Below are 25865 nucleotides of genomic sequence, written 5' to 3'. Positions count from 1 at the left end.
TATTTACAAAACCTGAGTAACTCAGTCAGCTAAAACAATCTGGCTCCCCTGTTGTGAACGAGTTCAGGTTATAAAGCAATTTCTATTCAGCTCTAACTGTACAGATTCCACATTGGTATTTTTCATGTTGTTCCTAATAAAGATGAACTCACTGGTTTTACTGCGTGCTTCATTTTGTTTTGTTTTCCAAACATGAGGAAAATATTTCCAACACTTTTCAAAACTTCTGTGTTTTTTCAAAGGGAAAACATGTCTCTTCCTCCACTCTTATGACATTCAAAGCATCCCCTTCCTTGTCAAAACCAGACATGGCTTACTGCTGAAACTTGAAAGGAGGCATGAAAATATTTTTCCATGAGAACAAGAGCCTCTACTTGGCAAGAAAAGTAGTCAACTGTTTTTTAAAGTGATGAGCTTTGGAAAACCTACAGTCTGCATATAGGGGAAAGGAAAATCCCATTCCTGTGATAACCTTGCCTACCAACATAACTGGACTGGAATGTAGGTCTGGGATGGGCAAATTTTCCATTTATAGATGAGATGGGTTTGGATGCTGGCCATGGTGTTCTTCCTATTTAATTGAGGTTGCCTATCCCCTCATTACAAAACCCATTCTCCCACAGAAACAACTAAGAAGGTTTGGTCTGTGCTGATGTTTTGGTACCTGCTCTTTTTCCAGGGCTTGACCTAGAGAAAATCAAGCAAAGTATTTGCCAGTCCCACATTAATCCACCTCTCCAGTCTGTGATCAGAAGGTTTCTTTTTACAAGTTAAAGAAAAGACACAAAAGACACTGACATGTTTCTGCTTCCACAGCAACCAGTCCTGGCCTGTGCAAGGAAGTTGCAGTTTAATTAAACCATTTCAAAAGCTGATGCTGTTAAATTAATGTGAAGTCTTTAGGAAGATGAATGTTATTTTGCTGGAGTAGTTTCTACTGTTTTAACTGAAGTGGTGAGGAAGGGATTTAAGCTAAATCAATACACAACATACTTCAACTGATATGTGTCCAAAAAAGGCATTTGCATCAGCATAATGAAACAGTGCAAGATTTTCATGTAGACAAGACTGAGAAGAAAATGTAACTATATTATTCTTTGGGAATATCATGAACATGCCTTGTTTTGCCCTTGTCTGCTGTCAACACCTCCTCCACTGCCTCCAGGGGTCTGCTCCCCACTGCCTGACAGTTTTATTAACTATATCTTCCTGTCCTGTTTACCCTCAGGTACCCACTTGTTGGCAAGTTACACTTCTCTTTATCACCAAACCACCACCTTATTTGATGTAGTTCTCAAGAACTGTAGCTTCCTGCAGTTCTGCTAAGTTAAAAGGTTCCTCTTCAGGGTAGTTTCAACTTGGTGTTCCCCAGATTTTCCCCTTTCCTCTATTTGTAGCAGTAAAAGTTACTCCAGCTTCAGAACACAATTGGTTGGGGTTTTCTCAGAACCCAAAATATATTGTTTCAGTCTTCAGAAACAACTTCTGAAACAACTTCTAGTATATCCAGAAAGGTCAGACTGTGACCTTTCCTTCTGGAAAGCCCATCTTGCTCCAGAAGGTGACACACAGTGAGTGAGAAAAAGTATAAAAAAGGCCATTTTGAGCTTTACATTTCAGCTTTGCATGATATCCCAGCATCTCTTGAGCTCACTGGTTTACACTACAGAGTGGTCAATGTCCTTGGGAAGAAGGAAAAGGTCAGTCCTTCTTCTTTCTGTTCTTGGTTTGTCCCCCAGAGTCCAGCATGGCCAGGCCAACACTGGGATGCAGAGTTGAGGAATTTTCCCTGCCCATTTTGCTGAGCCACCACCACTGCTGCACTGTGAGCTGCAGGGGGGAGCACAGGAGATCTCTGGGGATGAGGCACTGGGAAACAGTGCTGAAATCCCAGCATGCAGCCATTCTGAGCACACCAGGGCCAACATGCAGAATAGGTTAGACAGAGTTTGGTCCTGCACTGGCAGAACAAAGAGCTGGCACTGTTGGCAGACATTTTAACAAATGGCTCGTTTCCATGCTGTTGAATCCATGGCAAACTTCCCAATGGAAGCAGCCCCTGGCTGCAAATGCACAGTTAACAACCCAGGTCTGTGCAGCACACTCTGCCTCCCACCAGCTGCACATGGCCCACAGTCCCCACAGGTAGCTGCAGTCAAAAACAAGCTGGAGCTGTTGAGCACAGCAGAGTGCTCCCAGCTGTAGTAAATCCAACCATACTAAATTTTAGATAATCCTCCTGCTTCTCCTTGGACATAAATGTTGAAAGTAAGTGCCTTGTTAACAGGAGGGAGAAAACAGACTTGATTTCCCCTCCATGTGCATAACAACACTTAAAAGTGCAAGTTTGGGAACATCTTTGAGACAGAGTGGTGAGTTGAAGCAGGAGACTGCCTCATACATTTCAATGCAAAAGACAGCAGGGAAAAGGAAATTCTTTTTTGAGTCTTTAATTTAAGGATCAGACAATTCAGAAAATTGGTGATGACTGGCTAATTTCCTCTTTAAACTCACATTTTTAACTTCTGAGTCCCTACCAGAAAATTTTCAAGTCTATTTATTACAAATGTAAGCCACCTTGATTTTTTTTTCTTCTTCTCCTTTTTTAGGAAAAGAAGCAGAGGAAGAGAGACCTTCCAACTTCTCATTATTACAAAATCTAAGGAATACAATACCCAATTCAATCTGCTGAGTTAAAACTGAAGAAATGCAAAAGCAGTGGCCACACACAAGTTTAACTCTGCCCCCGTGTGTGCAAACATTAAAACACATCTATCCACCCTGGATCCTGCTCTGGTTTTGTGCTAAAGGGTGTGTTAGCTTGTGGCAGTGATAATATATGGCATTCCAAATGACCATGAAGCTACTGGACACCTTTCCTCTTCTACACTCACATGTCATTGCATTATTAAACTCCTTTATGACTGCACTGCCTGCTAAAAAAACAAGCCATAGTGAAATGCCTCCTGCCCACAATAATAAAACAAGAAGTGAAGAAAAGAAAAAAAAAAGCAATTCTGGAATTTTTCCAGAGGGATGATCCTGTTAAGACTGGGGAAAACAGAGACTTAATTTTACTTCTCACATTTGGCATGCATGCCCTGTGTGAACTTCCCTCTTCTACACTCTGCCTCACATTTCAGCCTGAGGAGTGGTTACCAACACCTTTGGAGAGGGGGAAAAGGAACTCCCTCCTCGTCAGCCTCACACTGAGGATTCTCCAGCATCAGCACACAAGGTGACAAGGCTCTGTCAAAGGGAGACCAGCCCAGGCCACCAGCGTAGGGGGGGACACTGTGGTGGGGACACGCTCCAGCCAAGGGCTCAGCCCACACTCACACACCCAGCAGTGAGGGAGCACCTCTGGGAAGGAGGGGCCTCTGCATCACACCCTGCCCTGGGACTGGGCAGGAAGGAAACCTGGGCACTTCCACTGCATGAAACCTGGGCACTTCCACTGCATGAAACCTTCTCTCTCGGGAAATCTATGGGGGGAACTGCAACGGTGTCAGAACACCTCAGCACATGGCACAAGAGAGACACAGGGACAGGGCACTGCAGGAACTGATCCCAGCAGAAACACCAGCCTGATCAGGACACATCTGCCCTCAACCCTTATCTTTTGATAAGGGAAAAGTCCGCAGAGCACGCCTCTGCCATGCCCCAGGTAAATCACCTCGTCAATTTTTAATTGATTTCAGCTTTCACATTAACCTTTGTGAGCTGGGTGTACAGGGGAATAGCCACAGCCTTGTTTGCTGGATATGGGAGGACCCAGAGCACCAGTGATGCCCCAGCATCGTCCCCTGCCCTGGCCAGTGACCACTGTTAAACCAGACAGGCAAGAGGCAGCTGTGGTGAGGCAGTCAGGAGGGAGTGCAGGACCATGGCAACCTATGTGCAGCTAAACACCTCTGCCAAGATGCCCCTCGTGGGGCTGGGCACCTGGAAGGTAAGAGAGAGTAAAGCACCTGTACTGCAGAGCTCCCAGGCACAAAACTGCCCCCTGGTCCAGCTCTGGAGAGCTGTCCTGGTGTGGGACCCCCCTGCCTGTGGCTTTGCTCTGCCTGGCTGTTGGGCTGAAACTGAGACTGAGTTGGAGTGGAGCAACAGATAAATGGCTGGAGGTGGATTTCCAGCCCTGGAGTCCATGTTTATCACTGCAAGAAATAGCATTCATGTAAAGGAAAAAAAACCACCAGCCTGGATTGGTGTGGGGGGGGGGATTGCTTTCCCTAACATGGTTTCCCTGGTTTTATTTTGCTAGAATACAGGTCTTTAAGAAGAACTCTTTTGAGATTCTTAATATTTATGCATTTTTTCCAGTCTGCAGCTGGGCAGGCAAAAGCTGCAGTGATGGCTGCCATCGATGTTGGGTACCGCCACTTTGACTGTGCCTATGCCTACCTGAATAAGAGTGAGATTGGGGAGGGGATCCAGCAGAAAATCCAGGAAGGTGCTGTGAAAAGAGAAGATCTCTTCATTGTCAGCAAGGTAAGGATCCAATGATCCTGCAGCCTGGAGCACAGCAGAGGGAATGCTTTGTGTGGAGTGTTTTCCTAGCAGGAAGGTAAGTAATACTGGAGACAAACTTTATGCTGTAGGATAAAGCAAATCAGAACAGCATTCAGGTCGCTCCTGACACAAGCTTACAGCTTCACCCCATCCTGCAGGGAGAATTAGGAAGGACACACTGTGTCTGCACCCTGCTGTGACCCAGCAGTCCTGGGGGATGGATTGATTCCCACAAAAGAAGGGAAGCAGGAAAAGGCAGAGGGGACCGGGTAGCCCCAAGCAAGGTAGTGATGTAGAGGTCAGAGAGCACTCAGTGTCATTAGCAGCTTGCTAATGATCCCCTGCTGATGCTAGAGCACAGCAGAGCACACAGGCTGTCACTGCCTGCTGCTTGTTCTAGCAGCTGGGCTCAGAGTATTGCCAAAGGGGTGTCCCTGCCATGGGAGGAGTTGTTCTGGGCACCTTGGGACACAGTAATCAGCTCAGCATATGTCCCAGGGAAGGTGGGGTTGGTGGGTTTCCTTTCTTACTACAAAAATCAGGCTTCTTATCTGGAATCTGGAGTTACTTCTTACCTAAGTAAAGGTTGGTGGCAACCACTCTTTGTGGCTTGTTTTATACCTTCTTGGTATAAGACTGCCTGCTACATGCAGTGCAGAGTTCTGTGCATGCTCAGGAACAACACTCAGATACAGCACTGCCTCTGAAAGCCCCCTAGTGCCAAGGCAGACCCTGGGAAAAGGGTAGCACAAATGATGGGTGAACTCATGGAACCAGAGACCAGCACTGACACTGCCTGCAGAGCCAAAGGCCAGGCCTAGCCCAGAGCTTGCCACATCTGAAGAGCACTAGGCTGGTCTCATTCCATATCATCTTCCAAAGAACAGGGAGCATTCCTGTGCTGTGCAGGAGAGCACCCAAGAGCATTAACCAGGAGCTCACAGTCTGCCCTGGTTTTGTCTCCAGCTGTGGTGCACCTTTCACGAGAAGCCCCTGGTGAAGGGAGCCTGCCAGAAGAGTCTTGCCAAGCTGAAGTTGGATTACCTGGATCTCTACCTCATGCACTGGCCTTTTGGCTACAAGGTACAGTAGCAGCAGGTCCATTGCTGCTCCAGAAAGAGCCCGTGCCTGCTGTGCCAGCACTGCCCCAGAGCTGCCCACCTTGCCCTGCTGTGCCAGCACTGCCCCAGAGCTGCCCACCCTGCCCTGCTGTGCCCCTGATCTCTGCCCAGAGCACTGTCTGCACAGTGTCCTCTGCCCTCCTGATAACAGAGAGGCAGCCCCAGCAACAAGGTCAGGCCTCTGGCCGCAAGCAAAAGCTGTGCCTCTTTCCCTTTCCTTTACAAACCCCAAGGCATGCTCTGCTGAAAGAAAAGCCCCTGGGACAGAGGGGTGCAGTTTGCTGCCTGACAGAAATTCTTTCCTCTGCAGGTTGCAGAATCACACAGGTGCCAGTAAATACTTCCATTTCCCATTTCTCTCTTTAATCACCAAATCCTTATTACAGAACAGATTGAGTTGACCTTGCCTGTAGGAACCTTAGTGTTCTTTCATAGACTTTGGATTTCAAGAAGATACCTATCAAAATCTCTATTCTCCCTTATGCTTTTCAGCTCAACTCCATTCCTCCAATATTGTTTTAGTTAGCTTTATGTGGACCAAGTAGTCAAGTGAAACTGTACAATATCGTGGCATTTAGACAATTCCAATAATTCAAAATACTTTGGCCATACTGTCTAGTTACAGGCTGTTCTAAACTTTCTAACACAGCAATTTCAACAGTGAGCCTCCTCATGGGACATGTGCCAGCAGATGCACTCCAGTATAAATGTCTGTGTTCACAGGGCCAAAGTCAATCCTCTACAGGGCTTTTTAAAAACACCTAAAGAAACTGTTACTTGAACAATACTTGAAGTGAACTCATGTAAGACTCCAGAATATTGTTCTATAAGTTAACCACTTCCCTGCATGCACTTTGTGGATCATCACTTCAGAGGGTCCAGTAGAAACACCTGTCTTCATTGGGACAGTAGATGACAAAATGCATGAACTAAGAAGTGATTCAAGAATTAGTTATGGTGACAATGACTTGATTTTTTTTTTTACATGCAGTATTGGCTTTAGCTCCTTCCATCCTTGTATGGTGATTTTACACAGCTGATGTCTCAGGAGAGGTTACTCCAAGCCTTTTTTCTCTCTCTAACAGGCTGGAGAGGAATTGTTTCCCAAAGATGACAAAGGCATGGCCATACCCAGCAACAGTGATCTTCTACAGACATGGGAGGTAAGTCCAGCCAGAGCAGAAGAGGAATGTCCTCTGTCCTCATCAGTCTTTGCCATGCCTCCATTACCTTCAGCAGCCATAAAACTGTTGTCATGTTCACACAAAATTAGCTGGAAGGAACATAAGGCAGTACAAAATAGCTTTTCATAATGGCTATGCTTAATCCTTCCCTGGTTATTCCTATTCTCTGAGTGTCTTACTTGAGCTGCATAAGCACTTCCAGTGGAGCTGCACACCAGACTGAAGCTGGAAGAGTACTGTGGAACAATAACAACTGTACAATTGTTTTCACCACAGTTCTTGTGCCTTTCTTGAGTTGCTCAAACAAATTTCACAGAAATAAAGATATTTTAGGTTGAGATCTGGCCTATAATGTATGGGACAGCCCTCCAATGCTGGCACAACAGTGGATTACTGAGTATCATCATTCTTCTCCTCATGCAACTCAGTGTGAATTTCTGCATGCTCAGGAAATGAGAATTTGGGCTTGGGTGAGATGGCATTAACGTGCCAGCACCTGCTTTTCCCTCAGAGAACTCTGCAACTTTAAATAGTTCTTTTGTGCTGCTCGTGGTGGGAAACAAGTCACATTAGGAAGATCATCATCATGAGCTGCCTTGCACACTGGATGATGATTTTGCTGTTTTAGGCCATGGAGGAGCTGGTGGACTGTGGACTGGTAAAAGCCATTGGCGTCTCCAACTTCAACCACGATCAGATTGAAAGAATCTTGAACAAACCAGGACTGAAGCACAAGCCTGCAAACATCCAGGTGAGCTGCAAAGTGACTGCAGGTGACTGGATTTGTGAGATTATAAAGATCCATTTACAGTGGAATGAGGAGATGGGAAAAGGGTGAACAGAGAAGAGACAGCATGCACTTTAAATCCCTCTCTATGGATATTTCAGAGTACACCACTTGGATACTGGGTTTTTTTTTCTTTTTTTTTTTTGTATCACCTTGCTCAACCACTGGTTTAGGATGTTGGAGAAATTCCCTGAAAACAGCCTTTCTGGAATAATGAAGAACCCAGAGATGAGATTTGTGAAACCCCCCAGCAAAAACTGTATAAGCAGTTTGTATCAAAATAGGTGTTTTAATACTAAGGATGGGTATTATCATGCAAGCCACTGTCAAATTAGGGAAAAAAAAGCAGCCTCTAATTGGACTAGGAGATAATTTATGGAGCACAATAATATTCTGCCACTGTCAGACTGTTTTTGTGTTGGCAGATTGAATCTCATCCATACCTCACCCAGGAGAAGCTGATCAGGTACTGTCAGTCCAAAGGGCTGGCTGTGACTGCATACTGTCCCCTTGGCTCTCCTGACAGACCATGGTAAATTTGCTTTGCAATCTGCCAGGGAGATGGTGGGGGTTATGATTGAAGCACTGAGACTACACATACACCACTCATTTCCTATTTAAACACAGATCTCTCTTGCTGTGCTGAATCTTTCTTTGGAGGTTTCTTGCCAATGATTTGTTTTCTCTGTGTAGGGCTAAGCCTGGGGATCCTTCCTTGCTGGATGACCCCAAGATTAAAGAGATTGCAGCCAAGCACAACAAAACTCCAGCACAGGTGGGTACTCCTTCCCTAGGTAGGAAAACAGAGCTCCAGAAAGGGTAGAACCTCTATCCCTTCCCCATGAATTGTGGCACTCCTCTGATTTTTCCCTAACAATGCAGATTTTTTTATTATATTACCTCCAGGACACACTATTAACTTTTTGGCCATCAAAAAGATTCTTGACCACCTTCAGATGTTACTTCCCCTCTATAGTAATCACAGGTGACCCCCAAGGCAGGAAATGATTGGTATCTGATTTTAAGGCTTCGGAATGCCAATCCTTACATGATATCACTCCCTGTTCCATGGCTTGTGGATGGATGAGTGTGGTGTTTGTGAGAGTCCCCAGGATGAGGTGAGAGATGAATCTGACTCCATGTCTCAGAAGGCTGATTTATTATTATATTGTATTGTATTATCTGCTATACTAAAACTATACTAAAGAAAGAGAGAGGATGCATCAGAAGCTTTAACAAGAATGAATAATAAAAACCCGTGACTGACTCCTCAGAGTCTGACACAGCTGGACCATGACTGGTCATTAATTAAAAACAATTCACATGCTGGATAAACCCTCTCCAAATCACATTCCAGAGCAGCAAAACAGGGAGAAGCTGAAGCTTCCCAGCTTCCCAGGAGAAGAAATCCTGGCAAAGGGATTTTTCAGGAAATATCATGATCACAGCTTGCTTGGAATCCCCACACAGGAACGTGCCAGAAACATCAATCAGCAATGTTCATAAAATCATCCCTTATGTCCATAAAACAAGTTGTTCTTCATAATTCAGTGGTCCATGTGGAAAATGGATTCTCCAGTGTGGAGCTGCTCTTGTGTTTCTCTTAGGTTTGTTCAAAGCAGTGATTTCCACTTGTATCTCTAATCAGGTGTTTGACTTTGAACTGACTGTTCAAAGAGGAGATGAACTATTCTGTCCTTCAACAGAAACTGGAGGATCTGTGCAATGAACGTGTAAGTGATGCTGCTTGTTTCTTCTAAATCTTAAATTGTGAATATTCTTTACAAGGAATTTTGTGTCACACCTTCTCGGTAACGTGACATTCTTTTTTTTTTTAATACCATGCCAAACTCCAACTGGTTTATCCCAAAAAAATGACCATTTTCAGGAGAGGGCTTAATATTTTCATTTTCAAAAGAAAATAAAATTTAAACCAAACTACATTCTAATTTTTAATTCTTAGTTTTCAGGAAACTCTCTTGAATTACAAAAAAAAAGGGATGTTCAACTCATCTCTGTGTGTATTAGAGAAAGGAGAACATGTATCTCCACCTATTCTTGCTGTAATTCTGTGATGCAGATCTTCCCTTGGTGGCTCTTTCATGCACACAACATATCTCTACATCACATTTAGATCATGTGTGAAAATAACATTGCCACTTTCATTTTTTTCAGGTCCAAAAATCTCAAGGAATACCCTTTCCATGCAGAATACTGAAGGGGCTTGTAACATGCCTTTCACCAGACCTCTGGTGCCATCTGCCAGTGAAGACATGGGATGTTTATCCCACAACATTTGGGGTTTTTGGAAGAAGGAAAGAGGATTTTCTACAGCACCACTATTCACTGGTTGCCTTCAGTCTTGCATCAGCAGAAACCAGATGTTGACAAACACACCCCACAGATCCACTATTTCATCAGAGGTGTCTGCATTTTAAATAAAATTAACTTTGAAATGCAAAAACCTAATTGGTGGAAAGGTTTCTGTCTACTGTAGGAAAAACCCAAAACCCTCCTACTCAGAGATGCACAGAGGGGTGGGGTCACCTGCACTGTGGGGACACAGATCCTGCCTGGGACACTCAGCATTTTCCTCTACCATCCCTCAGAACCCACCTTGTCCCCCCCTCACCAGCCACAGCCCTGTTTTTAATAGACAGATACAAGAATTATCACATATCTTGCAAAAAAACCTCTTGAGAAAACACAGAGAGGTTGGTGGGAACCTCAGAGGATGCTCCTGGCTTGATCTGAACTCAATGCAAGAAAGAGGCCAGTCTCTTAAAATCAGATTAAATCTCTACCCCCCTGTTTTATTCCTGCCTTAACAAGCATCTGAAAGTTGAACCAATGTACACCATTTTGCAATGTAAACATTCTGTTCCAACATTTACTCTATTTTCAAAGGCCCTGCCATCATCTGACAGCCCCAGACACACCTTCAGGACAGACACAAGTGTCACCTCCCAGGGATTGGCACGGTCTGGGCAAGGCAAACAAAGCTAAACACAAAACCTTCTGCCCAAAATCCTCTCCTAAAACACCAAGGTGTCTCTCACAGCATGCCTTGGGAAAAGCAGGCACCAGCCTTCACAGGAGAACATCAGTTCAGTGAAGAAAGTAGAGAAAGAGCAAATTGCATTTCTCAGCCCTGCTCTCCTGTGTGGTTCAACTGCAACACCACATCCTGCAGAGGACAGCACTGCCAGAAACCTGGGGGAAGATTAAAGGGAAAACGAATTATCTTGTCTGCCTTCAGTTAAACGAAGCAGAAAAATCTTGGGTATCTGCTGTGGGAGAGGCATCCAGAGAAACCCACACCACGGTACATACTTCAGATTTATGTTAGTACCTGAAGGAATTCTCCAAGCACAAGCAAACAGCAAAGCCTCCCAAGCAGCCCCGACAGGCTATTATGGAGCACTTGGAGGATCCTGTTGATTAATTAAATAATAAATTAATTTATTTTTCATTGCACTTTCAACACCCCATGCGCACAGCGTATTTTGCCTCTAAGAAATTGCAAAGTCAGTTTCTGAAGTGAAATTAAAAGGCCGCCTGCCGTTTATTCCTACAGTTGTGTGTTTCCTTCTGAAATTCGGTCTGCGCCTCCCTAAAGGCACGGGGACAACGTGATCGCTGTGATACTCGCTGAAAACAGCGTTCTTCACGAGTTTGGAAAACACACGAAAACACGCTTTCCCTCAGCATTTAAAAGGAAGCGATTTGTACTGATCGTTTCCGAAATGACTCGCAAACTCACCCCAAAGTGAAACTGCTTGTCCCATGTCGGTGTCACTCTCAGGGGACTGAGCCGGCGTCAGAACACCCGGGGATATGGCACAAGGAGAATGCGCACGGACAGCCCGTGGCACAGGGACAGGGTGCTGCAGGAGCTGATCCCTGCAGGATCCGGGCCGGGACACCCCTGCGCTCAGCCCTTATCCTTCCATAAGGAATGTCACCCTTCTCCCGGGGGGATGCCCGGAGCGCGCCGAGCTCCCCCCCAACATGAGCTCCCTCCCACACGGGCTTCCCCCATCACTGCCGCCCCCATGGCCGCCCAGCGGGCTCCATTGGCTGTCGGCTCCGCTGCTGATTGGCTGGCGCGGCGGGCTGGCGCGGAGCGGGGGCGCTGATTGGTTGGTGGGGCGGGCTCACACGGGGCGGTGGCGCTGATTGGCTGCGGGCGCGGGGCAAACATGGCAGGCATGGCGGGGTACGTGCGGCTCGGGGCTGCCGCCAGCGCGCCCCTCATGGGGCTCGGCACATGGAAGGTGAGGCGGGCGCCGCGCTGCGGGACGGGGCAGCACCTGAGAATCCCTCAGCCAGACCTGTCCTGTCCTTTTTCCCTCTAGTCCCCCCCAGGAAAGGTGACAGCTGCGGTGATGGCTGCCATCGATGCCGGGTACCGCCACTTTGACTGTGCCTATGTGTACCAGAATGAGAAGGAAGTTGGGGAAGGGATCCAGCAGAAAATCAAGGAAGGTGCTGTGAAACGGGAGGACCTCTTCGTGGTCAGTAAGGTATGGATCAGATGGTCATGGATTATGGACACCTGTTTTACCTGTGCTGTTTTTACAGCTGGAACATCTAACATTTAACACAGTTAAACGCCGTAGCACTGGAGAAGTTTGCAATGTAAATGAGTTCATTTTTGATACCCTTCTCTTGTTTTCTGTGCTGCCACACAGCCCAGCCTCACTGCGTGTGGAGAGCACTGGGCAGGCCTCATTCCATAGAACAGGGAGCATTCCTGTGCTATGCAGGAGAGCACTCGAGAACTTTCACTCAGGAGCTCACAGTCTGCCCTGCTTTTGTCTCCAGCTGTGGTGCACCTTTCACGAGAAGCCTCTGGTGAAGGGAGCCTGCCAGAAGACTCTTGCAGACCTGAAGCTGGGTTACCTGGACCTCTACCTTGTCCACTGGCCTTTTGGCTTCAAGGTACAGTAGCAGCAATGCTCTTAACTTTGTTTCTTGTGGCTGGCTTAACAGCCCAACAATTGTTCTGGCTGACAAAGACAATTATGCGCTGTTATCTGTGCCAGCACTGCCCTGGTGCTCAGCTTGACCCTGTGTGATTCAAGCTCTTGGTCTCTGCTCCAGAGGCAGTTGTTTTCATACCCCTTTGATCCTGGGAATGATGGCCTGAAAACCAGAGAAACCAGAGGCAGCTCTCCCAGCTCCAAGCATAAGAAAGGAAGCTTTCCTTTTCTCTTGCAAATCCAGTGTGTGTACATCTCAAAATCACCCCTTGTGGGAACAGGATTGCTTTCTGCTGCTTCTCTGCAATTTTCCCTTGTGTCCTACAGAATCAGAGAGCAAAAGAAAGCAGTTCTGTTTTCCATCTCTCTCTTTGAGCTGGCCTTGCTTGTAGAAGCCTTAGTGTTGTTCCGTTGAGACAGGAATTTAAAAGGTGAAATTTCTGTGAGAGTGTTTAGGAATTGGTGTCTGAGTGATTCAGTGAAGTGGTTGATGTCTGAATATTTCTAGTCACAGCCTTTCTATCCTCTCTCAGTCTGATCCCTCCCCATGCTACTGTTGCCTTTGAGATGTTCATCTTTTTTGCATGCTTTATTTTAACTTTATATGAACAGAGCTGTGAAGATGAAACTGTCTCATGGTGACAGCAACAAACAGCTGCTAAAGACAGTTCAGTCTTGGCATCTTTTCATAACTTGTACACAGAGACTCTTCCAACTTTCCTAGTGTTGGTGGCTTTGCACTGAGTGTTGTCATGGAAGAGCTGTCAGTGCACACAACTGCTCTTTTCAGTAGACCTGGTGTTGTGTAGACCAAAGTGTTGATGTTTGCAAGAACAAAACAGTTCTTGCTGAGTGGGAACTAAAGAACAGCCCCTGAAGGGAGCACATGTGAGACTGGAGGCTGCAGCTCTGACTGGTTTGTTTCCCTGTGGAAGTTTAGGTGAGCCATCACCTCCAGGGGTCCAGCAGAAAAACCTGTTCTACTGGGAATGGTCACTGGCAAAAATGCCTTAAATTCCTCCCTCTTCTCAGGAAGGAATGTCTGAGTGTAGACAAGAATCAGCACTCTTGCACTAGAAGTTTAAGATATTGTGGTTGTGAGCACTCAAGTGGATTTGTCAAGAGATTTTTCAAGCACTTTCTCTGTCACTGACAGGCAGGAGAGGAGCTGTTCCCTGCAGATGACAAAGGCATGGCCATCCCCAGCAACACAGATATCCTGCAGACGTGGGAGGTGAGTTCATCCTGAGTGGAAGAGTCACATCTCCTGTCCTCAGCACTGGTGTTGGCTTCAGCAGCTGCAGAATGTTCAGCCATGGATGCAGAATTAGTTGGAAAGAACTCAGAGATGCACACAGTTTTTAAAATGTGCTTTTAAAAATATGCTTCCCATGAAGACAAACAGAGCATGTCAGGAAAAATGTGTTCAGTCATGTCTTACCCCACTGCATGCTGACTGTGCTCCCCTTTCTGCAGGCCATGGAGGAGCTGGTGGATGCTGGCCTGGTAAAAGCCATTGGAATCTCCAACTTCAACCGTGAACAGATTGAAAGAATCTTGAACAAGCCAGGACTGAAGTACAAACCTGCAAATAATCAGGTGAGCTTCAAAGTGACTGCAGGGGAATGCTTCTCAGGGATCATAAAGTTCTGATTACAGTTGAATGAGGAGGTGGGAAAAGGGAGAACAAAGTAGACACAGCATGTACTTTAAATCCCTCTCTCTGGGCATTTCTTCATACAAACAGAACCAGAATATTTCCTTTTTGTCTCATCTTGAACCACTAACTTAGTTGAACCACTAACTTTGGAGTGTTTGCCTAGGAACCACTCTCTCTGGAGGCATGAAGAATCCACATATGAGGGATCATTCTGACATAATGATTGACTCTTATAAAGCTTCTCAGAAAAAATCCAAAAAGCACATAAAGACTCAGTATAAAAGGTGGTGCCCTATAGAATTATAGTCTTGTATTGTCACATAGGCCACCTGCAGGGTGGGGTGAAGGCAACCTCTAATTAGGAAATTAGGGTTCAGAAAAACCTCTGGAGCGAGGGAAAACTACAGTAGTTTTTACAGCTCTCAGTTTATGCTTCTGTGTTGGCAGATTGAATCTCATCCATACCTTTCCCAGGAGAAGCTAATTGACTACTGCCACTCCAAAGGGATCACTGTGACAGCATACTGTCCCCTTGGACGTCCTGATGGGTAATTTCCAAGTGGGTTCATGTGATTTATGACTAACTGTGTAATGGTGCAGTATAATATATATTTATATTTTTAAAAATTAATGGGGCTATATAGAATCTTTCTGAAGTGATTCTGTATTGTTTCATCCTTTTTTCCCCCACTTTGTCTAGTTCTAAGCCAGAGGCACCTTCCCTTCTGGATGATCCCAAGATCAAGGAGATTGCAGCCAAGCACAACAAAACCCCAGCACAGGTGGGTAGGTGCCAGACACTGGATACCCCTTCCTGTAACACAGCAATTTAGGAAACTAAAGAGAAGGAACAGCCTCTGTGGTGTTACCTGTGAAAAATGCTGCTTTTTGTCTTGTTAACAAGCAGTGCAGGCTGTCCATTCTGTGGCCTGCAAGATATGCTACTACTAAGTCTGGCCATCAGTCAAGAAAATATTCTTGATTCATCTTCAGTTGTCACTTCTCAAGTCCTTTTGAAGAAATGAAAACCTTGTATATAGTGCAAAAATTCTGGGTGCTAAGGAAAGGAATTGACTGGCCCAAAGCCAGAATGGAAAGGAGATCTTCCATGGGGGCTTCCACCCCTTCCCTCTTTGCTCTCCAGGCACTGCACTTGGACTGCAGGGCCAGGGATGATTTGAAATGCAGCTCTGCAGAAGTGGCATAGCTCAGGGAAAACAGCTGTTGGAACAGGAGGAATGATTCAGTTGTCTCTTCTTGCAGGTTCTCCTTCGCTTCCAGATCCAGAGAAATGTGATTGCCATTCCCAAATCTGTCACCCCACAGCGCATTGTGGAGAACTTCCAGGTGAGGGATCAGGAGTGAGCAGGGGCTGCCCTCAGGGATGGTTTGGATCCTTTATCACCCTTGCCATGGGCTCCTGCAGCAAGAGGGCTGGGCTCTTTCTGTCTGTCTGAAGTCAGGGCTACAGGGAAAACTACAGTGAAGAATAGACAGAGCTGTTGGAAGCAGTGTGCTGATAAAACTATGACCCCTTACATGGTATCTCCTGTTCTTCTGTTTCTTCCCTCTGCCAGCAGAGCTTGGAAAATCCAAAGATACTTCTTTTCCTTTCTGTGTTTCATGAATCCATCACTTGTACCCAGCATCCTTTCTGATATGAACTTGTTCTTTAATCTCGTGAATCTTGCTTCTGATTTGATTTGTTCAAAGAAGTTAAATCCAGCTGGTTTTCTCTTTTTAGGTGTTTGACTTTGAACTGACTAAAGAGGAGATGGCCACCCTTCTTAGCTTAAACAGAAACTGGAGAATCTGTGCAATGGTCACGTAAGTGATAGTTTGTATCCTTCAAACTCTTACATTTTCAATGATGTTTATTCTGATCTCACAGGAACTGGTATAGCTGGTAAATTGGGTATATTTTGAAATCTGAAATAATTTTGGGGATGAAGCATCTGTTGTTACAGTTCCAATTTATTGACTGAAAGGCAAGGGTAAGTCATGCTGTGTGTTCATTGGGAATCCATTCTCCAGGAAACTTTGTATGCCTGGAATTCCAAAATGAGATCTCTAGCTGATAACTTTGGCTGTGTCCATATGGGAGAAACAAGCATTAGGCAGTTTTAAACTGAGGGTAATTTTTTTCTGTGAAGTGTTATAAATTGATGTCAGCTCTTACACAGGTGGTTGTGGTGGGGAATGACCATCTGTTGTGCAGTATAAAGCACAGCTGCTTGCAGATATGCACCAAGACAGGAAGTGTTGGCTGCAAGGCCACAGAAACTGCTGCTGTCTCTGTAAGCAGTGTAAATTTTAACTCTGTATCTACAAAGTAACTTGGTCCCACCACTGTTCAGTGCCTGAATTATGGAAAAAGGCTGGAACTCGTTGGTCCTGTAGGCTGTTTCTATATTATCAAGTCTCTCAAGTTCACTCTGCAGTTATTCAGTTCAGAGCTTCCTTTGAAGGCTCCTCTGTACACCCACTGTTGTTCTATATAGCAATTATTTTAGCCCTGAGTAATCTTTCCTCTTTGATTTCCTCCAGGTGCAAAAATCTTAAGGAGTACCCTTTCAATGCAGAATACTGAAGATGGTTTTTTTCCTGCCCTCTCTCAGGCCTCCAGGGTCTAATGACCTTCTACCATTGCCTCAAATTGTTCACTTTGTAGCTGACACACTGTATCCCTCCTCCCAGCAAAGGCCCAGGATATGTGTTCAGTGACTTTGGGTTTTCTTCTTTGGTGGAAGGAAATTGTACAGTTGTTCTGAAGAACAAAATGTGAGCTATGATAATTCTCATTACACGAGTGTGTCTGCATGGCTGAAATAGCAAAGGAGAAAACAGAAGAGGGAACTAGCAACTGATTTTTATCTACTGTCTTGCATCAGCACCACTTAAGGCTTGAGGGTTAAGGATATGTAAGTGCAGGAGAAAAATCCATCCTGAATACACATAATCGCTGCTGAAGATAAAAGACAAAATTAACTTCTAGAGTACAGCCCAAAGCTTTCTGGGAAGCAAGAATAAATGAGAGAAGTGTCCAGACCTATAGATGAATAATAACTCATACTGGGCCTTATTTCAGTCACTTTTTTTACAGGCTGAAACTGGACAGAGATTGATGTTCAATTTCATTATTGACCAAAATAAAAATATTTGAATTACTGCTGGTTTGGAAGTTCTATTCTAATGTTAAAACTAACAAACCAAGAAGCTTGCATTAACAATGTAATTGGAAATAATAATCCCTATTCAATTTTCAATTATGTCACAAGAGCATTAAGATCTTGTCTTGATCAGAATAATCTGGTATAGCAAGCATTGACACAGCAATGCTGAAAAGAACAATTGAGCAGGACAAGCCTTAGTATGGACTATGGGGTCAACAAGCAACAGGAAGCCAGCACCTGAAACTGCTGGAAACCTCTGCACTGGTATCACTGTGGAGTGATGTGGTAGCCAGTGCTGCTGCCTGGCTATTAAAAGCCCAGAGTAACAGAGACTGGGGGAGAGGGGAGATCAGCAGTGTTAAACAGGTGTCTGGTACAGCACAGACACAGAGGGTGCCTGGTGGACCTGGTACCTGTTAATGCTGAGCTGCTGCCCAGAACATCATCCCACCTTCGGAGAGAGCCCAGAGCCCACCTGCAGCTGCGGCGGCTCGGGGAGAAGCAGCGCTGGCCCGGCCCAGCCCAGCCCGGCCCGGTGTGCCCCGGGCTGCGGGACCGCGGCTGTCCCGGGCGGGCGGGCGGGGCTCGGGACGGGGCGGGCACGGCTCTGCCGTCATTAAAGGCTCGGCGGGCTGGACTAGCGGGCATCATTCCCGGCTGGAGCCATGGCCACCTGCCTGCAGCTCTACACCGGGGCCAGGATGCCCCTCGTGGGGCTGGGCACATGGAAGGTAACGGGGACAGCGGCAGCTCGCTCTCAGCGGGGCGGGCTCCGCGCCCGGTGCCATCTCCTCAGGAGGGGTCCGGAGCGCTCGGGGGTGCGCAGGGAGCGGGGACAGCTCGGCTCGGTGACCCGTCCCCGGTGCCATCCCACCATCCCACCCGGGATGCTGCTGGGGATGCTCTGTCCCTCCGGTGGTCTCCGCAAGCACAGCACCGGCTCTGCTTTCGAAGCCGCGCTTCCTGCCGTGCCCTCCGTCCCCGCCGTCCCCTCCTGCCGTGGGGGAGAGGTGACCCTTGGGTGTCCCCAGCCTGGGACGGTGGGTCCGTCCCTCCCGTAGCCGCCAGGGATGCCCGGATCCCTCCCATCCATCCATGCATCCACCCATCCACCCATCCCCTCCCTGCTATCCCGACCAGGCTACCGCGGCTCCCCGGGCCCCTCTCCCGTGCTACTGCACTGGAGCCCTTCTCTGCTGCTTCCTTGCTGTGTAATCTGGGCGAGGTCCCCGGGAATCACCCGATAACAAGGTATGGCTTTAGAAGACCATTCATGCGTTTTGAGCAAGTTCTGACAAAGAGGTTTGCACTGTTGTTACGATGACTACAAAACCACTGATCTGTACAATGCCTAGAAACAAACATTGCTGGATTTGTGTGAACAAGATATGCCAACATTTCCTTGTGCACAGCTCTTACACGCCCTTGCAGGGTACAGAAACACACAGAATTGCACACCCCCTCTTGTCTCTGAAGAAAGCAGCTGACATAAGGTTCCAATTGCAGGTGGGATGTGCCTCAGGATTAGCTGGGCTAGACCGCAGTGTAACACTCCAAAGTGATGTGGATGACTAAGGTGTAGACCACTGCCCTCCCCAAAGAACTGAAATTCTCCCAGCTGGGCCATTTGACTGTTTCTCTTCTTGGACACAGCACTAGGAAGCAAGGAGTGTTGAGCAAGGGGCATTGCAGAGCTCCCTGGCATAAAGCTTGGTTTTCCCTGGTCCATTTCAGGCAGTGCTGGAGGCTCTGCTCTATCTGGCTGCTTGGGACTGGGCTTATGGATAAATGGTTGGAGGCTTGCTTCAAACCCAGCAGCCTGCATTTGTGAGATGATGAATGCTTTAGGAACATGGCATGGAAAAACTCTACTAAATAGAAACATAAAATCAGCAAGATAGCTTCAGCTGCAGTGTTGGAAACAAAAAAGTTTATTAAAAGGCAAAATAACAAACAGAGAAAAACCCAGCCAAGTGCAAGAGGTTCTTGCTTTTGGTAAAACACCTCACAAAAAGCGATTAGTTTATTTCTTCTCTTCTTTTTCTAGTAAATTGCCCAAGCAGGACTTTTTAGCTTCTGTACAATTAGCTTTAGCTTTTTAGCTTCTGCCCAATCCTTAAGTTTGAGGTGAAGTTCCCTAGGTCTATGAAGTGGCTTTTTCACTTAATTGAAGAGAAAAACTTCTGAACTTCTTTCCTTTTTGAAGGGACAAAAGATAGTTTTGTCACTCCATCAACAAAGACCACATTCCTATAGGAGCCTACATTTTTAAGATGATGAGTGCCTTAAGAACATGGCATGGAAAAACTCTACTTAAACCCCCATTTTATGTTTCTTTAGTTGCTAGATAACTAAGAAATGGACTGTATGCTTTGATTTGGGATCTTCTTAACCTTCTTTTCCCAGTCTGCAGCTGGGCAGGTAAAAGCTGCAGTGATGGCTGCCATCGATGCCGGGTACCGCCAGTTTGACTGTGCCTACGTGTACCAGAATGAGAGTGAGATTGGGGAGGGGATCCAGCAGAAAATCAAGGAAGGTGTTGTGAAAAGAGAAGATCTCTTCATTGTCAGCAAGGTGAGGTGACCTAGGATCCAGGGGAAAGCTTTGCATATGCATAGAGGGAAATTCAGAGTAGTGGGGAAAGGCTGTGTGCTATAGTGTGGAGTAATTAGGAGAATAGTTCAGGCCCATACTGGTAGAATCCTCTTTTTGTCACTGTATTTTGTAGAGCGTTATTTAAGATGTGTTCCACATTCTCCATTTTTATGGGACTGTTCAAAATACATGTTAAGCAGAAATGGTCCCAGAAAGTGTGCTAGCTTTCTTTCCTTGTTCAGGAAAGAGCTTTAACCCAGGAGCTCACAGTCTGGCCTGAATTTTTCTCTAGCTGTGGTCCACTTTTCATGAGAAGTCTCTGGTGAAGGGAGCCTGCCAGAAGACTCTTGCTGACCTGAAATTGGATTACCTGGATCTCTACCTCATGCATTGGCCTCTGGGGTTCAAGGTACAGTAGCAGCAGGGCCCTTGGTTTTCTCTCCTGGGAGAGCTCCTCAGCAGAGCCAGAAGCACTTGCAGCACCACTGCTGCTCCAGAAAGAGCCTGTGCCTGCTGTGCCAGCACTGCCCCAGGGCTGCCCACCCTGCCCTGCTGTGCCCTTGATCTCTGCCCCAGTGCTGCCCACCCTGCCCTGCTGTGCCCCTGATCTCTGCCCCAGAGCTCTGCCTGCACAGTGTCCTCTGCCCTCCTGATAACAGAGGGGCAGCCCCAGCAACAAGCTCAGGCCTCTGGCTGCAAGACTGACTCATGCTGCTTGACTTTGGGCTAAGTCATCCTTTCCTGCTTCGAGGGAAGGAAGGATGTACTTTGCTGCCTGACAGAAATTCTTTCCTCTGCATGTTACAGAATCACAGAACAAGAGAATGTTTCTGTCTTCCATTTCTTTCTTTAATCACTGAGTCCTTAATACTGAGACCTTTGCTGTAGGAGCCTTAAAGTAGTTCCACAGACCTTGGATTTCGAAAGGTGAGACTTTCTGACATCCATGTCAGAGGTACATGAAATACATCTCATCCTTCATGTACTTCAAAGGATCTGATGTCTCAGTCTGTGTCTAGTCTTGGCTTTTTCTTTCCACTGCAGACAGGTTAAGACCTCCATCCTATCTGTTGCTTTTGTGCTTGTCAGCTGTTTGTCACACTTGCAAAGCTGTCATGGTTAATTTTATGTGAACAAAGAGCTTGAGTAAGTGTCATGGCATCATAGTCTGACAGCTGCACTCTGGATGTGGAGCAATGTGCAGATGTGGGGCTCTATTTCTGAGTTTGTACATCTGGGGTGTTCTGATTTGCCACCAACTTAAGCTGAGGCTCCTCTTACAGGCCCCTTGGATGTTTACATAATTTCTTCTTCAGTAGATGTGGCTTGGCTTAAACCTTAAATGTTCCTGGGGCCTTAACAGATCCTTCAAAAAAAAAAAAAAAAAAAAAAAAAAAAACTACTCCAGTTCTCTCTTAAAGGAATAGGAGAGGACTACAGGAACCTTGTTTGTTCCACAATAAATAATTCAAGTGTTTCTCTGTATGTATTTTAGTGAACCACCATTTGCTTGGTCTAGGAGATACAGTTGATATTCCTAGTAGGAATGATTCTGCCTAATTCCTACTAGGAATTATTGCCAGCAAAATTGCCAGGAACAATGTGGATAAATATTAATATTTTCTGTAATAGTAGCCAAAGCCATCATGGTCTTCGGTTGTCTTGGTATTAACTTGCCAATAAAAAGAGTGCTTAAATCTTTTTTTTTGTTTGTTTTTACTGACAGGCAGGAGAGGAGCTGTTTCCTGCAGATGACAAAGGCATGGCTATACCCAGCAACACAGATTTTCTAGATACATGGGAGGTAAGTTCAGCCAGGGTGGGAAATCATGTTTTCTGTTGCTGGCAGTCTTTTCCATGCTTTCACTGCCTTCAGCAGCCACAAAGTTCTTATGTATTTATTACACCAAAACATACATGCTCAATCAAGCTGATCATCTTTAGTGAACCTGCAAGCCAGACTGCTTGACCATAACAGAACTGTCTTCACCACTGTTCTTAAATTGCTCAAATACACTCTGCTGAAGTAAATTAGGTTGTGATCCTACCCACAGCCTGCACTACAGCCCTCTGGTGCTGGCTCAAGAACACATCATTGATTATCCTTATTTCTCATCTGAAAATAACTGAGAGTGAATTTCTGCCATCTCAAGAAAGGAGCCCTCAGGTTTGGGTGAGATGGAAGTCATGGCACAAATACACCAGAGGTCACTCTCCCCCAAGAGACAATCCTGGCAGCTCCAAACAGTTGTCTTTCCTTGCCAATGAAGGGAAATGAAGCCACAGAAGGAATAATCCTTTCAGGGCCTGTCTTGTACACTGGTGCTGACTGTGCTCCCCTTTCTGCCAGGCCATGGAGGAGCTGGTGGATGCTGGCCTGGTAAAAGCCATTGGAGTCTCCAACTTCAACCACGAGCAGATGGAAAGGATCTTGAACAAGCCAGGACTGAAGCACAAGCCTGCAAACATCCAGGTGAGCTGCAAAGTGACTGCAGGTTTTGTGGGATTATAAAAATCCAATTACAGCTGCCTGAGGAGGAAGAACAAAGCAGACACAGCACAATTACACCCTGTGATTATTTGAGTACTCATAAAGATGCTGTAGATCTGTGTTCTGATAGGGAATGAAGTTGTGGTATGCCAACCAGAACTTCTTAAAATACTTATAAGTAATGGCACCAATCTGTACTAATAGAATATAATTGTTGACACAACATGTGGTTTTTGTCATGCAGGAATCCATGATTCAGTCACCTAGTTGGAAAGGGAGGTCAGTTTTAACTTCTATACAGAAGCAGCATTTACTGACACAGTAGTGGCTTCCTGGTATCTACCCTGATTTATATTTATAAGTAAAATAAAAAATAAAGGGGTTTTATACACATATATATATATTAAAGATCACCTAGTCTTTGCATACAGCAGCCACTGCCCCTTTGTATGCAGGAGCTGCAGAAGTTTATCTCTTCAAGGGGTCTTGGACAGACTCAGAGACTCTGACATCTCTTACAGTTCTGAATACAGAACTTTTTGCATATTCACGAAGAGTACTGAGTTCCCTCAGTCTCCAGAACCTGCCAGTCCTTCCTCTGCATGTAGTTACAAAAAAAGAGCAAAAAAAAAGCATCTTTTTCCTAACCTATGGCACATGAGAAAGGGGCACCAATTCATAAGAAAGGGAACTTTCATGTTGAGAACAGATGGGAGGGAGAAGAGAGCAGATGCAGCATGTCCTTCTCATCCCACTCCACATTATTGCTGAATATACAAGGCACTGGAGTTTTCAATATTTGCTAAGCTACTGCTTAGAAATCTGAGAAGGACCTCAGAACATGCCAAAGAAACCAGAGGTGAGCCTAATGAAATGCTCCTTCTCCAGAGCAAAGACCCAGAGCTACAAGAAATGTCACTGCAGAGGCAGGTGCTGTAGAACACTACAGCTGATAATACTTTGCAAAGAGTGGCCCATGAGGACAGAGAGCAGCCTTTAGGAGCATTAGGGGATAATCCCTGCAGTGAGGTACAGCTGGATTCCATCAATCTCTGTACTCTTCTGCTGGCAGATCGAGTGCCATCCATACCTCACCCAGGAGAAGCTGGTGAACTACTGCCAGTCCAAAGGGATTGCTGTGACAGCCTACAGCCCCCTGGGCTCTCCTGACAGACCATGGTAAGACTTTGCAATTTGTGAGGGACAGGGCATGAATAATGCTTGGAGCACTGAGACAGTGAGTGTACTATTAGCCACTGATCTCAAAACACACTTCTGGTGTTATCTCTCCAATGTGTAGGGTTAAGCCAGAGGATCCTTCCCTTCTGGATGACCCCAAGATCAAGGAAATTGCAGCCAAGCACAACAAATCCACAGCCCAGGTACATGGATGCCAGATGCCCTCTCCTGCCCTCCTTCAGAGCCTGGTCTGATATCCTTCCCATCAATTTATCTGACTTTCTTATTGCATTTCTCCTCCTGCAGCCAATGAAGTCACTGCATATGTATTCAGTGATCATCTTTTGTTTATTCTTTCTGAAAGAAACAGTAAAGTTGCTCCAAAATAACAAAATGGGGGCTGTAATCATAATCATTAAATCCACATTTAACTAGTGAGAGACTTTGACCTACACAGACTGTGGCTACCCCTTCCTGTAACACAGGACAGCTAATGACAATGTAGAGGACAGGCTGGCTCTTTGTTCCCTGTCACCTGTGTGAGAGGCAGCAGTGCAGGCTCTGTTTTCTGTGTAGCCTGCAATGCACACTCTCCAGGTGTGCTCTGACTGTCATCATGAAACATTTTCTTGACCCATCTTCAAATGCTGGAATGTTTCAGTCTTCATCTCAAGTCCTCTTGCAGAGAATGAGATTTTGATAGAAGTCTGGGAGAGCAGGAAGGCTTGACTGGCCCAAACTTGGATGGGAAAGGAGCCCTTCCATGTGAGGCTCCACCACTTCCCTCTCTGCTCCTCAGGCAAAGCAACCAGGGCTGCAGGGACAGGAATGATTTGAAACAGAGATAACAGCTGTTGGAACAGGCTCTGCTTCCTCCAGAGCAAGAGGAATGATTCAGTTGTCTGTTCTTTTTGCAGGTTCTCCTTCGCTTCCAGATCCAGAGAAATGTGATTGTGATTCCCAAATCTGTCACCCCACAGCGCATTGTGGAGAACTTCCAGGTGAGGGATCAGGAGTGAGCAGGAGCTGCCCCTCAGGGATGGCTTGGCTTCTCCCTGTACAGCAAGGGAAAAGATCCTTTATCATTCTTCCCTGCTCAGGCAAGAACACCAGGCTTTTTGTCTGTTTACACACTCTACTAAGGGCTAAACTTAAGGTTACAGCTGGACAGCAGGAATGAACCAAGTCTTTTTTTGTATGCTGATAATTCTAGCAGTCGCTTTACGTGGTGTCTTGTATTCTGCAGACTGGAGATGACTTGCCACATGGCTTTTCACTGGCACTTGAGTGCAGCAGCACACCACAAAAGGCTTATGTAGAGCAAGCAGTGTTATGAAAACAGCTGTGGTGTTCACAAACCATGCTGCACTATTGTTAATTTAATGGTCTTTGACTGCAACTGGTCACTGGGATTTCAAAAAGCCTAGATAGATTAAGTAGAATATGGCAATCTTGTAGATGTGCCTATGGAATAGGACAGAAAGATGCATCTCTCACAAATGGCAGATGCAAGAGCTGCCAAGTACCCTGCAACAGCTGGCATGTGCAATTGCAACTTTGGATGAATTTTTCTGTTCCCTCTGCCAGTGAATTCTTGGTGATACAGAGATGCCTTTTTCATGAAGTAGTCATGTCTTCTAACCAGCTACCTTCCCTTGCAGACTTGTTCTATAATTTTGTGGATTTTGCTTACAGCCTCTGGTTTGTTCAGAGAGGTGATTCCCAGCTGTTTCTCTTTTCAGGTGTTTGACTTCAAACTGACCAAAGAGGAGATGGCAACTATTTTCAGCTTTAACAGAAACTGGAGAGTCTACACAATGAGCATGTAAGTGGTAGCATTCATTATTCTTCTCCAAACCCATAAATTAAGAATACTAGATACAGAGAAGTTTTACATCTAAATACTGCCTAGAATGCCAAGAGCCTGAATGATGAAGTAATTGGGATGTTCCAAGTGTACAAAAAAGACTACAGAGGAAAACAAATCTGGACTGAACCCATCCTCCAATTTCAGAGTTCAGATCCTACCTTAGTAGCTTCTTTAAGCAAAACTAGAAAGGAAAATTATGACTAAAAGAAATTCTTCTATTCCCTGCAGGGGCAAAACTCACAAGGACTACCCATTCAATGCAGAATACTGAAGATGCTCATCAGAGCCTGGTCTGATATCCTTCC

General features: G+C 45.8%; 4 protein-coding genes and 1 long non-coding RNA gene across 6 annotated transcripts in view; 4 read left to right on the top strand and 1 right to left on the bottom strand.

Moving 5' to 3' along the window:
• The window catches only part of BPGM (bisphosphoglycerate mutase), a 33913-nt gene extending 22259 nt beyond the window's left edge, over positions 1-11654 (bottom strand). For both annotated transcript variants that reach the window (XM_050970251.1, XM_018919814.3), the window contains exon 1: positions 11371-11654. The gene's annotated coding sequence lies outside the window, so the exon portion shown is untranslated. The remainder of the gene's footprint in view (positions 1-11370) is intronic.
• Positions 3745-8384, top strand: LOC103820476 (aldo-keto reductase family 1 member B7-like). The gene is made up of 6 exons (XM_050970252.1): positions 3745-3952; positions 4327-4494; positions 5482-5598; positions 6722-6799; positions 7449-7571; positions 8301-8384. The coding sequence occupies exons 1-6, from the start codon at positions 3887-3889 to the stop codon at positions 8304-8306; spliced, it is 558 nt and encodes a 185-aa protein (XP_050826209.1). The 5' UTR covers positions 3745-3886; the 3' UTR covers positions 8307-8384.
• LOC127059073 (uncharacterized) lies at positions 8652-10076 on the top strand. The gene is made up of 2 exons (XR_007776644.1): positions 8652-9340; positions 9783-10076. It is a non-coding gene; the product is annotated as an uncharacterized LOC127059073 (long non-coding RNA).
• A 123-nt stretch (positions 11655-11777) lies between the features above and the next one.
• On the top strand, positions 11778-17420 carry LOC103820475 (aldo-keto reductase family 1 member B1-like). The gene is made up of 10 exons (XM_009095147.4): positions 11778-11884; positions 11966-12133; positions 12435-12551; positions 13749-13826; positions 14069-14191; positions 14700-14800; positions 14953-15034; positions 15516-15599; positions 15997-16079; positions 16800-17420. The coding sequence occupies exons 1-10, from the start codon at positions 11810-11812 to the stop codon at positions 16840-16842; spliced, it is 954 nt and encodes a 317-aa protein (XP_009093395.1). The 5' UTR covers positions 11778-11809; the 3' UTR covers positions 16843-17420.
• A 616-nt stretch (positions 17421-18036) lies between these two features.
• Positions 18037-25831, top strand: LOC103820526 (aldo-keto reductase family 1 member B1-like). The gene is made up of 10 exons (XM_030238075.2): positions 18037-18156; positions 19832-19999; positions 20313-20429; positions 21747-21824; positions 22371-22493; positions 23584-23690; positions 23812-23893; positions 24608-24691; positions 25433-25515; positions 25789-25831. The coding sequence occupies exons 1-10, from the start codon at positions 18091-18093 to the stop codon at positions 25829-25831; spliced, it is 951 nt and encodes a 316-aa protein (XP_030093935.2). The 5' UTR covers positions 18037-18090.
• Positions 25832-25865: the final 34 nt, after the last annotated feature.

This window comes from Serinus canaria, chromosome 1A (genome assembly GCF_022539315.1).
Source record: "Serinus canaria isolate serCan28SL12 chromosome 1A, serCan2020, whole genome shotgun sequence".
In the NCBI taxonomy this organism is placed as follows: Eukaryota; Metazoa; Chordata; class Aves; order Passeriformes; family Fringillidae; genus Serinus; species Serinus canaria.
The sequence above is the reverse complement of the archived record's forward strand: the minus strand, read 5'-3'. Positions and strand labels throughout refer to the sequence as shown.